This window comes from Scardinius erythrophthalmus (genome assembly GCF_964197995.2).
Source record: "Scardinius erythrophthalmus genome assembly, chromosome: 25".
Lineage (NCBI taxonomy): Eukaryota > Metazoa > Chordata > Actinopteri > Cypriniformes > Leuciscidae > Scardinius > Scardinius erythrophthalmus.
This window is the reverse complement of record NC_138245.1, coordinates 27,468,702-27,482,741: the sequence shown is the minus strand read 5'-3', so window position 1 is coordinate 27,482,741 and position 14,040 is coordinate 27,468,702. Positions and strand designations below refer to the sequence as shown.

Genomic DNA, 14,040 nt, shown 5'->3' with positions numbered 1-14,040 from the left:
ACCACCACTTTTTGACATCACACTTAAAATGTTCAGCATCAAACAAATCAATATGGAAACTTCAGCAATTTAATTATCTGCTTTGTTACTAAAAAAATGTATATTAACAGTATATTATCAGTGTTGTTGTGTTTATTCATATGTTGAATTGGCTTTTACTTTTGTATTGTCAGTTTTCATTTTACTACTTCATTTTAATACTTCGACTTAAACTTTTTTATTTCAGTTAGTTGCAACATTAAAAGTACAGGGCCTAACACTAACTTTTTTGTCGCATATTTTTCTCCTGCTTTTTATTTGTCCTTTGTTGTTCGATTAACATTTAAAACACTTGACGGCAGCAGGAATATTGGGCTGCTGTCGCTTTAAGAGCTCATGCACATATCTAATACAGTATTCTGATACTGATACACATGCGTTTACTTCTCAACTGTTTACGTTCGCTTAAGACATAACCAACTATGTTTACTACTAGGATACTTGCCATTTTTTTAACATAATTTGTGAATTTGTCCGTTCAAGTGCAAGAAGACGTGAAAGAGAGCTCAGTTTAGTGTTCGCGTGCTGTCTGAGACGTGGCTTTCTGGGCGCACGCTTCGAATGTTTGCGCACCCAAAACTTTCCACACAGCGCGCGAGTAACGGAATGAGCTCCGTTTCGAGTCTTCTTGAATACTGTCAAGGCTTAAACTTTCATGACGATGCAGCGCTGGCCCGTCAACTGTCCCGAGCGTCGTTCACGTTTGTTCATTTTGATGCATTGTTAGAATTCATAAAAATGTTACCGGCCAACTGGTGAGCGGCATCGTTTCATATACTCGCCAACACAGATTTTTACTATCATTTAGCGCTTGGCGGGAGTTAATTTTAGGCCCTGGTTAATTGTACATTTTTCCATCCAATATTCATATTTGATTTTGTTTTATTTTAATATTTTAATTATTTATTATTTCTGTATTATTTCAATTAACAAAAAAAATTAAATAGTTTTAGTTAACAATATGAACACTATTATATATATTTTTAAATATATACAATGACATTTTACCTAGTTGTCCTATAAATACTTGAAATGTTAAGTTGAATGCTGGACATGAAGAGGGTGGTGCTGGAAAGTGATGGTGTTTAGCAATGGTGGAGTTTCTGTGTGTGATCTCTTTGGTGGTGCTACTTAAAATCCTGTATCTCACAATTACTGTCCAGTTTCAGACATGTAATGTAGGGAATACACACTCTTATGTATTGATTGGTTTGTCTCTCCTCTCACACGCCTGTCACTCTGCTGTCTGAGCTACAGTGCTATCTCTCTGGAGTCTCTCATGTCCCAGCGTCCATATATAAATGTATATATGTGTATATTGTACATGTCCCTTTAGGTGTTTGTATTGTGGCCATTTTCATTGGATGTGTTATGCATTGAGTCTCTGTACGTCGTGTCCTTGTATAGTATGATTGTGGACTTGTGTGGATGTTTGTATGCGAGAGAGAGAATTTGAGAGTGGCTATGTCTTGTCTTTGTATGTTTTCATTTATTTTCTTTGTCTGTTTTCCTCTACATCTTTATTTTCTGCTGTGTTTGTGCGTTTCAGTGGTGATAAAACTATTAAGAGGTTTCACAAGGTCTTCTATCAAGCCTATCTGACTAGATTCTTGCAATCCGCTAACGGTTTCAGAAGTTCATAGTTCACCCAGAAATTGTCATTATTTCCTCACCCTCATTTTGTTCCAAACCTTTACAACATTAATTCCTGTATATAACAAGATGCATTCAATAATAAATTGAACCTGTTTTTTCATGGAACTACAATAGGCAGAAAATGAATGAAAGTGGTCCTTGTGACCTATGGCCCCTTCACAACAAGGATGATAACTTTAACGTTATTGATAAGGATTTAGTTCTAAAAATTGTTTATAAAAGAAAAGCAGAATCATGACTATAATGATAACAGCACAGAGAAACAATATAGTTGGAATCACTTTCAGAACAATTTTTTTCCAGCTGATAAATGATAAAAATATTGACAGCCAATCAGAATCCGTCCTGCTTTCAAGAGCTCAAGCATTTAAAGTGGCAGACGACAATCTGCAGCACACTATTATAATAAATAGAGCGATATTGTACATTGATAGTTATAATTTTTAGTGTGAACAGGCATTTAGGTATTATTTTTTTGTCTTCTGGACATCATACAATAGCTTTGTAAACATTTATATGCAGATAATTATTCGCCTATTGTCCATTGCAACTGGATCTTTGAGTCAGTGAGTTGAACTCGAGAACTGGAGTAGTTTGATTTGTGAATGAATCATTCAGACCGGTTTTGTGAACTGGATTCAATGAAAAAAGATTCAATTCACAAAAATGTTTTGTTAATGAATCAGACATCGCTATACAAAGGTATGGTTGTGAAGACTTGGGAAAATGGCATAAGTTGTGTGGAACACATTTAGTATACAAAAGTAAATTTGTATACTAATTTATGTCATATTTGCAGGTTTTGCACTTTCATGATATTGCAAAGAGTGGTCAGGAAATTCTTTAAAAAAATTAAATAATGAAAGAATTGTTCTTTTTGAGTGAACTACTTGAATTTGTATAAATAATTCTTTTATCATTTTAAAAGCCTTGTGAAACTCATTTTATCACTGTTTTTAGTGGCTTACATGCATGCTGAATTTAGATATACAATTTTAAATCTGCAATTATAGATATACAGTAAAGCATTAGATGAAAGACAGCAGGTACAAATCTCTGGATGTGTCCTGCTGTCTGATCTGAGATGCTCGTACAGTATCTATACTCATTAATGCCCGCTCGGGGGTATGTGTGACTTTCACCCAATCTTGCGGTGGTTGGGGTGACTGGTTTGCCCATCCCCTGTTGCATGCTGGGATATGTCCTGCTAACATTAGCTTGATTCTCTGCAGATGGCGCTCGGGCACCCGCTCCACACTCCTCCGGTCAGTGCCCAAGCGGTGTAGTCAGTTTGCTCTTCCTCTCTTTCAGTGCCTCTTGTTCACCTCCAGACAGAATGGCCCTGGAGCTCAGAGCTGATTTAAATAACGAGAGATCAAAATATCCAGTCACTAGCAAACTAATAAAACACAATCATTCTATTATACAGAGTTCATCTGGTAGAATCATTTGAATAGGGCTCAACAGGATCTCGGCCTGTGGTCCAGTAGTGTATTTCCCTTTTTTTAAATATAAAATTCTTAAAGAGCTCTAAACTAATGAATCAACATTAAGTCCGAATCCCACCTAAACCTGATCCAAAGCTGAAACGACTCCTCTCTGAGCAAGTAGACAGGTTCTGACTCAAATATGAAATGTAATTTTAATATGAAAGTAATTATGAAAGTATCTTTGCACTTTACAGTCTTAGAAGAGAGCCCTTGGTTGGTCTTTTTAAACTACATTGTGATATTTCTGCGGTTGAGTTCTGTTCTCTGACAGCACAGAGATGCAGTTCATCTGTATATCTATATCTCTGTAGTCTGTCTGTCTGCTGAGTGACTGTCTGTCTCTCTGTTCTGTCTTTCTTCAGTGAGCTGTTAGAGCTCAGAGGAGTGAGTAGAGCAGGTGTGTAGACGTCAGACAGGCTGCATGACCTCATCACTGCTTATTGCTGACTTCCTCCTTCCTTCCTTCTTCTCCTTCCTTCCTATCTCATTTCTGCTTTCCTCCCTTCATACTTTCTTGTTTTCCTTTCTGCTTTTTCTCCCCTTCCTTCCCTCCTTCCTTCTTTCCTTGTTTTCATTTCTGCTTTTCTCTCATTCCTACCTTCTTTTCTTGTTTTCCATTCTGCTTCTTCCTTCCTTCCTTCCTTCCTTCCTTCCTTCCTTCCTTCCTTCCTTCCTTCCTTCCTTCCTTCCTTCCTTCCTTCCTTCTTTCCTTCCTTCCTTCCTTCCTTCCTTCATTCCTTCCTTATGTTTTCCTTTCTGCTTTTTCCTTCCTCCCTCCCTCCCTTCCTTCCTTCCTTCCTTCCTTCATTCCTTCCTTATGTTTTCCTTTCTGCTTTTTCCTTCCTTCCTCCCTCCCTTCCTTCCTTCCTTCCTTCCTTCCTTCCTCCCTCCCTTCCTTCCTTTCTTCCTTCCTTTCTTCCTTCCTTCCTTCATTCCTTCCTTCCTTCCTTCCTTCATTCCTTCATTCCTTCCTTATGTTTTCCTTTCTGCTTTTTCCTTCCTTCCTCCCTCCCTTCCTTCCTTCCTTCCTTCATTCCTTCCTTATGTTTTCCTTTCTGCTTTTTCCTTCCTTCCTTCCTTCCTCCCTTCCTTCCTTCCTCCCTTCCTTCCTTCCTTCCTTCCTTCCTTCCTTCCTTCCTTCCTTCCTTCCTCCCTCCCTTCCTTCCTTCCTTCCTTCCTTCCGTCCGTCCTTTCCTTTTTGCTCTTTTTCTCTTTTCTTCCTATCTCATTTCTGCTTTCCTTCATTTCTTGTTTTCCTTTCTACTTTTTCCTTCCTTCCTTCCTTCCTTCCTTCCTTTTTGCTCTTTTTCTCCCCTTCCCTCCTTCCTTCTTTCCTTGTTTTCATTTCTGCTTTTCTCTCATTGCTACCTTCTTTTCTTGTTTTCCATTCTGCTTTTTCCTTCCTTCCTTCCTTCCTTCCTTCCTTCCTTCCTTCCTTCCTTCCTTCCTTCCTTCCTTCCTTCCTTATGTTTTCCTTTCTGCTTTTTCCTTCCTTCCTTGCTTCTTTCTTTCCTTCCTTCCTTCCTTCCTTCCTTCCTTCCTTCCTTCCTTCCGTCCTTTCCTTTTTTCTCTTTTTTCTCTTTTTCTCTTTTCTTCCTATCTCATTTCTGCTTTCCTTCCTTTCTTGTTTTCCTTTCTGCTTTTTCTGTCATTCTTACCTTGTTTTCTTAAGTTTTCCATTCTTCTTTTCCTTCCTACCTTCCTTCCTTCCTTCAATCCCTTCTGCTTTCCTCCTCATTCCCTCATTTTTTTTCAGATTCTTTCAGATTTCCTTCCTTATTCTTTCTTTTTTTCGGCCATCCATCCTATCTTTCTCTTTCTTCTCTTGCATTGGACAGTTAGAGCGCCCTCGAGTGGTGACTCTTTAGCAGGGCACATGCATGGAGGTTCTACGGTGCTACTGAAACACTGAAATTCTTCAAGGCTTGTGTTGCTGTTATGGAGAGAAAGACATTGTATGTGTCTAAGCGTGTGCGCACATGCCCGACTGCTTAACGCATGAACCGTCAAACGCTACAACCAGAAACTGCATCTTATTATTTCTGCTTCTCATGCAAATGTAAAACGTTTATGGTGAGGCTGTATGAGTGAAGCCATATCTGTCTGGAGTCTCTTCTTTCTGCACAGATGAAGGATTCATCTTTTTTTCTGATTACATGCTGAATTTTCTTCCCATTGTGTGAGTGTTTTAATGTTGATGAATGCGATGTTTGATAAAGTTGTTTGACTTTGCAAAAATTAATTACAGAGGTTACATTAATAGTGGATATTGGACTAGTCCAATGGACTAGTAAAAAGATGATGACAGGACATAACCAACTTTTATCTGTACATAAATTGTTAATTATTACAAACCTTGAAATGTTTTCACTGTGTGAAAATGATTGCTAGTTAGTTGTTAGTGTCACACTGTACTATGTATTTACTAAATATTCTTTCAGTGAAAGTCTTTTTACAAATAATTATTTTTAATCATACAAAAACTACAGAAACATAATAGCATTCATCTGGTTATGTAATTTTTTTTTTTATCACAACATTGATGCTGTCAATGCATCTAAATGTAGAGGAGTGTATATTTGTATTAGTTATACTTGTGTCTTTTGATGATGCTTAGCGTTTGTTTGTTTTTTGGATACTCTCTTGTTTACATAGTTGTAATCATTTTATAAGTGTGCGCTAGTCCATCACTTTCCTGTTAATTTGTTTGTGTGTGTGTGAATGTGTGTGCTGTATTGTATGCCGATGCTGTCTACAGCTGCTTATGTAATCCACGGGATAGAAATAAGGTCACATGATGGATCTTCGTGTTATATAAGCCCCTTATGTGAATCTAGTCGTGTTTGTCTCTAGTCACTGGTCATTTTTCAGTCCTTATAAGCAGTTTTGAATGGAGGATTGTCTGTCTTGAGGTCGTTTGAGCCAGTTTGCTGTCCTGACATCTGTCGGTTAGAAATGTTATTATAGAGTTTGATATAATGAGTGTCTGTGAATGCGTTTTAAAGCGTAAGTGGCTGTGCTAACGTCATGTGATAGTGATTAATTCAGGTCTTTGATTTTAAAGCCCACAGAGGCACCTCAGGTGGATGAGTCGGGGGTAAGAAATTCTGCCCCTCTTGGGTTTTTTGCCCAATTTTAGAGTCTGCATTCCTTTTCAGGTTTCCGTTTGAGTTCTGGTTGAGTTCTGTCTTTTGATTAAACATTGTTACCTCTCATCTTAACCCACCCCAACTTCAATTTGTTGTTTCTTTGCATTTATATCTACGTTTGTTTTATCTTTGTTTGCTTTGGTTTTACATCTTTTGACTTTTTTGCCAATTAGGGGGAGTGTCACGCAAACGTGACGAACTGTGTGTGAGAGTGTGTGTGTGTGTGTGTGGGGTTGTCGGGCCCTCACGTTTGTAGCGCTGACACTGCTGCATGGTTAAGGGGCCCCTGAAGTCAGGTCAGATTAGGTCGGATCGGGTCAGGTAAGGTTGTGACCTCAAACTGACCTTTCACCCATGAGGTTTGGGGGCCCACTGTAAATTGGCATGAAGTAACTCTGGGTCAAGAGAGCCATGCTTGTGCTGATGTTTGCAGTCAAGTATGGCAAAGTTTTTTTTTATCCAGCATGCACCCTTCTTCCCCCCTTCCTTTCTTCTCTAGGATTAAAGCATGAAACGCATGGTCTCTGGTTGTGTTTCTGGATCAGTCATACCAGTCGTTCTAAATTATTACATTTATTTTCAATTCCTAAAATCTAAATTTGGCTCTAAATGAACCATCAAAAAGTTGTAAACTATATTGTGCTGCCCTCTGCTGGTCAGACTGCCTTAATACAGCCCGATGCCCTGTGTTATCTCTTTTCCCTGATTGGTTCACTAATGCTTACTCCGCCCCTACAGAACACAGAGGACAGTGCTCGCTTTTCCATTACCTTCTTCCGTCTTTTCCGAGTGATGCGATTGGTCAAGCTGCTGAGCAGGGGGGAGGGCATTCGAACCCTTCTCTGGACCTTCATCAAGTCCTTCCAGGTCAGAAGAACATAATGAAAACCCAATTATATTGATATTCTTGATGCTTTTCTCCTTGTTTTACCATAAATCAGTCATGCACTTTATTAGAAAGGTGACTCGTTTACAGTAATAGTGTTTCTGTTTGGGGTCAGTTTGTCATAGTAATATATATATATACTGTATTTATATATTATGTTCTTTTCTCAGGCCCTGCCATATGTCGCTTTGCTGATAGCTATGCTCTTCTTCATCTACGCTGTCATTGGCATGCAGGTTAGTTTCATTGATTTTGTCCATGCTGAATTGAATGGATGGTTGGATGGTTGTGGTTTGCTATTGGTCGATCTCATGTGAGTGACAGGTTGCCCTGCCCTCGTGCCAGTAAACACATCATCAGAGAAGAGATGTCGCTGCAAGAGGGAGGGGAAGTAATAATGATTCAAGATCATGAGGACATTAATTAAAATAAATAAATATGATGTGCACAGATAAATAATAAATACTTCAATGTTGCATTAAAAATAGGAATTGCCCGTTTTGATATCATGGTGATGGCATTTCAGTGAGTGTATTTGATGACAGGTCTAAAATGACACACTTTAGCTTTTAGTCCTGCACAGTGCAACTTGATTTACCATCAGTGGAACTCACTCCATCTTTCAGGTGTTTGGGAAAATCGCCATGGTGGACCACACACAAATCAACAGGAACAACAACTTTCAGACGTTCCCCCAGGCTGTGCTTCTGCTCTTCAGGTCAGTGAACGGCACGGTGAAGATGTTAAAGCTTTAAATCTTTATGAAGATGCAGTTGCATTTGTCACAGTTCCCATTTTTTTAATGCTGTCGGTTCATCTAGGAGTTTGTGTTTAATATAAAATGCTTTATCGGATTACATTTGAGATTATGCATTGTGTGTTTTGGGGTGTAGATGTGCTACAGGTGAAGCCTGGCAGGAGATCATGTTGGCGTGTATGACAGGGAAGCTGTGTGACCCGGAGTCAGACTATAATCCTGGAGAAGAAATGACCTGCGGGAGCAGCTTTGCCATCATCTACTTCATCACCTTCTACATGCTCTGCGCCTTCCTGGTACACACATACTAACTACGCTTCCTTTTGAATTTTTCCTAATTATTATAATTACTAGAATAATTTTATTTATAATATTGCATGTCCTCCTTCAAGCATTTTTAGAATTTATTAAAAGCATTATCTGGTATGGAAGCTTGTTTCCTCCTCAGAATAAAAAAAAGAAAAAGGTAAATGCGTTTATAGAATATAAAACGAGTTTATAGCTCATAATTTCAAGTTTTTAAAAAAAATTATTAAAATGTAATTGCTGTAGTTGCTGTAAAAAATGTAGTTCCTCACAATTACAAGTTTATATCTCACACTTCTGACTTTTCTTCTCAGAATTGTGAATTAATATCTCAGAATTGCAAGAAAAAAAGTCAGAATTGTGAGATATAAACTCACAATTATGAGAAAAATGTCAGAATTATAAGTAAAAGTAAAAAGTACTGTTTTTTGCTATTAATGTACCTTTATTTTTATTTATTTTTTATTCTGTGGCAGAAACAAACTTAGTCATTTTTCATTTTGAAGCCCCAAAGGGATTTTTTTTTTTTTTTTTGAGGACTTCTGGGGAGAATTATAAACTATTTTGTTCTCAAAAGTTTTTCATATGAATCAAATTGAATAATATCTTGTTTTAGATCATTAACCTGTTTGTGGCTGTCATCATGGACAACTTTGACTATCTGACCCGTGATTGGTCGATTCTGGGGCCACATCATCTTGATGAATTTAAGAGGATTTGGTCAGAGTATGATCCAGAGGCCAAGTAAGAATATGTGAATGTGTCTGTGAATGTACCTGTATGAAGGAATATCACAATATACCAGTTGCTTGTCCATGATAGCAATGAAATGAAGATCAACTGTGATTTTTCAGTCCGTGTCTTTCTATTTTTTATCACAGAGGCAGAATAAAACATCTCGATGTGGTGACGTTGTTGCGGCGGATTCAGCCTCCTCTTGGTTTTGGGAAACTCTGTCCTCATAGAGTCGCTTGCAAGGTAAGACATACGCATTTATTAATAATGTGTTTGAACATTTGCAAACACACTCAACCCTCCCTCTCCATCTCTATATCTGTCATTCTTTCTCAATTCCAGAGACTGGTGGCTATGAACATGCCCCTGAACAGTGACGGCACGGTCATGTTTAACGCTACACTCTTTGCTCTCGTGAGAACTGCATTGAAGATCAAAACGGAAGGTACGTGAATTCTTCGCAAAACGCTCTGAATCAAAATTACAGTCGGGAAGTCCATAAACCACTTAATTAGAAATATCCATTTCAGTTAAATTATTCAAGACAAGATCATTTGCTTCATTCACAAAAGTCATAAAAGTTAAACATCGTCACTGTCAGGCGGAAACATCATATCTCCAAAAACACTACTTTGGAAAAAACATTGCTGATATTGTGGCTTTATATATGTTCAGACACTTGCATGTGTCATTATACTATTTTTAACGTTTGACCAAAATCAAGCCCAAATGGAGTTACACATTTTTTTGACCTGTGAATTTCTGAGAATTTAGGACATGCGTGTTTTGTCCATCATTAGAACAGCCGCATCTGAGACAGAAAGTGCATCGCGTTACGTTTTCATCAACTTACCAGTTAAAAGGTTTACTGTAGCAATGTGGGTGCTCATTTTTTTCTGTCATTTGGCCAAAATCTCATGTTATAAAAGATTAAGTGCTATGTAGTTACAGTACCATGCAAAAGTTTGGGGTCAATAAGATTTTAAAATGTTTTTGAAAGAAGTCTTTTATACTCACCAAGACTGCATTATAATTTAACCTAACTGTTTTCTACATGTGATGGTAGTGAGTTGAAACTACTCTTATAGTTGTGTTGATAAGATGGTGTATGTGTGTTTTGACCCAGGTAACCTAGAGCAGGCGAACGAAGAGCTCCGAGCCGTGATTAAGAAGATCTGGAAGAGAACAAGCATGAAACTTCTGGATCAAGTGGTGCCCCCTGCTGGTGGTCAGTTATAAATCCCAGAACCTGTCCCTGCTTATGGAAATACATTCACAACAGAGCATAGACATACACAACAGCACTAACTTCTGCGTCTTTTAACTCACACCTAAATCATCCATTTAGTAAATATCATTTTTGAACACAATTTAGTTTCCTACATGTAGCATATGCACACATACTACTGTACATTTGCATTATACACACACACACACACACACACACACACACACACACACACACACACACACACACGCCAGTTGTCGCACTAGCTTTTTCCTGCTGTTGTACTCTTAGTTTCTCCTGGTCGGGTCTCTGCAATGTTCGTTCTTTTCCGTATGTGTCGCAAATGCTTTCCTCTCCTGCTCGGTACTTTCACTGCGTCCACACTGGAACCTCAATGGTGTGTGTTTGTGTGTATGAGTATATGTTTGGAGGATTTGAAGAAGGTGTGTGTGTGTGTGTGTGTGTGCGTGTTTGTGTGTGTGTGTTGAGCTTCGGGCTTGCATGGCAACTCAGGCATGCTGTGTCCTTCTAAAAATGTCTCTTTCTCTGTTTTCTATACTGTCGCTCTCTCTCCTGTATCTGCTTGAGCTTTTCCACAGCTTACGTTCCTCATTAACTGTCTTTCTGTTCATGTAAAAGTTCAAATCTTCAGAATATTCTGAAGCAATTCTGTTTTAGGGTGGTGGCATGGAACTAATGTTGCCTCTTCTATCCTGATCTGTCCCCAACGTGCTTGTTTAAAAAAGTGACAGACCCCTGCTTCAGAATGATTCTCACACACACACTTACACATACATAAACACAATACATAGACTTTATGTACACATAGAGGATCAAAATGCATATGCAAAAACAGCATTGACATGCACAAATGCACCCACAGAAATGCAGCGCTAATGTGCTAATACATATTGCTCATTGTTGCTTGCTTGCATGTTCTCAGTAGAATTTAAGTACATATAGGACTAGATTTTAGTACATATAGGACTAGATTTTAGTAAAGTTAATTGGCTTAGCTGATGCAGTTCTTTGCAAACCCCTTCCCCAAACTTCCAGTAATCTCTCTCACAGTTGCTATGCTAATGCTAATGTGCTAATACTAATATGTTTACAGATATCTGATGGGTGCTAAAACATGAAAATTAAATATTCTACTCCCGACATGGCTTTAAGCTGGTAGCTATGTTTGGAATAAGAGAGCTGTTTGACCAGCTAGTATCTGGTTTGCTGCTGGTCCAGGATGGTTTTGGATCAGCTAATAACCAGCAAATTACTAGCTTAAACCAGCTAGAATCCAGTTACTATGTTCCAAAACATAACTACCAGCTTAAGTTAGATTTTTCATCAGAAAATACTTAGGAATTTGTATTTTAATTGTTTTTATATTGCAGTTGTAAATAAAGGTTTGAAAACCTAATCATTATTAATTGTAATTATCTATATTTCTTGCATGAATGGCTTTAAAATGTAGTCTGGACTATAAATAAAAGGTAAAGGAATTCTTATTTAACAAACTTCACATTTTAAAGTGCCATTTGGAAACATTTTTATTATAATAAACTCAAAAGTTAGGGGTCAGTACGTTTTTTTATTCAGCAAAGATGCATCAAATTGATCAAAAATGACAGTAAAGACATTTATAATGTGACAAAAGATTTCTATTTTCTTGCTGTTCAATTAAAGAATCCTGAGGAAAATGTAGGACAGTTTCCACAAAGCTGTTTTCAACATTGATAATATGAGAAATGTTTACTGAGCAGCAAATCAGCATATTAAAATGATTTCTGAAGGATTTCTGTAATACCTGAAGACTAGAGTCAAATTCAGCTTTGCCATCACAGGAATAAGTTATATTTCACAGTATTACTGTTTTACTGTATTTTTTGATCAAACAAATGCAGTCTTGAAATAACTTTTGAATGGTAGAGTACTGTATACACATTCAAGGTGACTTTACTAAAAGAGGTTGAAAGTGAACTTCAAAATAACTACAGCAAAATGGTCTACAGCATATGTTGTTCTAGTATGTGGTGTTTGTTAATTAAGAGCATCTGTTTATTATCTAGACTTAGGTCACATTTTCAGAGCCATTTGTGTAGAAATCCAGACAATTCTGAAGGGTTCATTAGAATTTAATTCACAGATTATAGCTGTGTTTCTCACTCAATGACTACGTAGTTAGAATAACACAAAGCATCTCTTGGCGTCAATTTCTGTCTCTCACGTGCGTCACGCAGAGGTGTGTATGCGTGCGTTGAAGCTACTTGCTGACAGCGAAGCCGTGTGTGTGGTCTGTTCACTCAGATGATGAGGTAACGGTGGGGAAGTTCTATGCCACTTTCCTGATACAGGACTACTTTAGGAAATTCAAGAAACGCAAAGAGGAAGGCCTGGTAGGCGTTCACCCGGCACAGAACAACACGGCCATCGCCCTGCAGGTAAGCGCAACGTGCATGTGTGTTTTTTGGAGATTTCATTTTGTAGATTATATTAATAAGTGGTGTGTTCTTTTATATCTTTTAAGGCAAATTATTGTTGTCAAATTGGTATTTGCGAGCTTACATTGTGTGTGCATTAGTTTTGGCCTTGAGGTGCGTTCACACTGACAGAAATTACATCGCTGTAAGTCACTCTCAAACTTTCTTGGAAAGCCATTTATGTTGAATTAATGTGTTGTTGCCACAAATTATTGTTCTTTAATTATTTTGGAATATAATTGAATCTTATTGTACTCTAAAAACGTACTCTACATATTTTCGTTAGTAGGCATTTTTACGGTAGAATACAGATTTGTTAGTTTATCAAAATCAAATCACTGTCATTGTGAACACCCTGTACGATTTGCAATAATTTTAAACAAATTTGACCGAATAAACTATTTCCTTTTCCTTTGCATGAGACCTTCTTTACCTCAACTGTATCTCTCTTGTTTTTGGATGTGCTAATGTTGTTTTAGCTTGAATATGGATCCCTCTGTGTGCAAATGGTGATCTGTAAATGTATTTCTGTCTGTTTTATATGTGGTTGAAGTGTTTGTATTTGTTTGCCATCACTTCGGAGATATAATTCATGTATCATTGTTTTAAGACATTTTGTTGGTCTCCATCCCCATAAATCAAACACTTTAATGTGTTTGATTTCTTTGCAAACATAATCTTTGTTTAGAGGTTTTGAGTGTTATTAACTAACACATTTTTTTTTTTTTTTACACTTGAAATGTTTTGTTGACAGAAAAAAAAGTTTTGCAATATTTCAAAATAGCATCTGTGCCTAATGCAGTCCTTTTTAGAAAGTCACAGTAAAGGATAGTACAGTAAGTGTATTAGTTGTAGTGTACAAATATGAAGGAGCTTTCGTGTTTGTCCTCTTTGTCTACTGTGATTGTTGTCATCTTTCATGAATTTGTCCTGTCTGGAACTGTCTCGTCAAGCCTGTTTGTCAATGTGTCTGGTAAACTGCCCCCTGGTGGCATGTGTGTGTGAGGGTCTCCGTTTTCAACATGTCGCTGCTGTTCAAGGGCTTTCCATTGAAGAACAGGTCCTTAGCTATCTTGTCGTCACGGTTACAGGCTGGCCTCCGTACGCTGCATGACATTGGGCCAGAAATACGCCGTGCGATATCATGTGACCTGCAGGATGATGAGCTAGTAGACTTTATGCCAGAGGAGGACGAAGAAATTTATAGGGTAAATTACTCACCTTTTATGACCCCTTTCTCCTTATAAAATCGATCTGTCTCACTTTAACCGATCTGAGTTGAGTAGTAACAGTTCCTTAAGGGGAGTTGCAATGAAT

General features: G+C 37.8%; 1 protein-coding gene across 1 annotated transcript in view; it reads left to right on the top strand.

Annotated features, from left to right (window-relative positions):
- The window catches only part of cacna1da (calcium channel, voltage-dependent, L type, alpha 1D subunit, a), a gene marked incomplete at its 5' end in the record, with an annotated part of 84,202 nt that overhangs the window by 62,385 nt on the left and 7,777 nt on the right, over window positions 1-14,040 (top strand). The window contains 11 exons of the mRNA XM_081357184.1: window positions 6,250-6,282; window positions 7,073-7,201; window positions 7,391-7,456; window positions 7,847-7,938; window positions 8,114-8,273; window positions 8,900-9,027; window positions 9,165-9,261; window positions 9,361-9,463; window positions 10,145-10,246; window positions 12,551-12,684; window positions 13,815-13,931. Coding sequence (XP_081213310.1) covers window positions 6,250-6,282; window positions 7,073-7,201; window positions 7,391-7,456; window positions 7,847-7,938; window positions 8,114-8,273; window positions 8,900-9,027; window positions 9,165-9,261; window positions 9,361-9,463; window positions 10,145-10,246; window positions 12,551-12,684; window positions 13,815-13,931 — 1,161 coding nt within the window. The remainder of the gene's footprint in view (window positions 1-6,249; window positions 6,283-7,072; window positions 7,202-7,390; window positions 7,457-7,846; window positions 7,939-8,113; window positions 8,274-8,899; window positions 9,028-9,164; window positions 9,262-9,360; window positions 9,464-10,144; window positions 10,247-12,550; window positions 12,685-13,814; window positions 13,932-14,040) is intronic.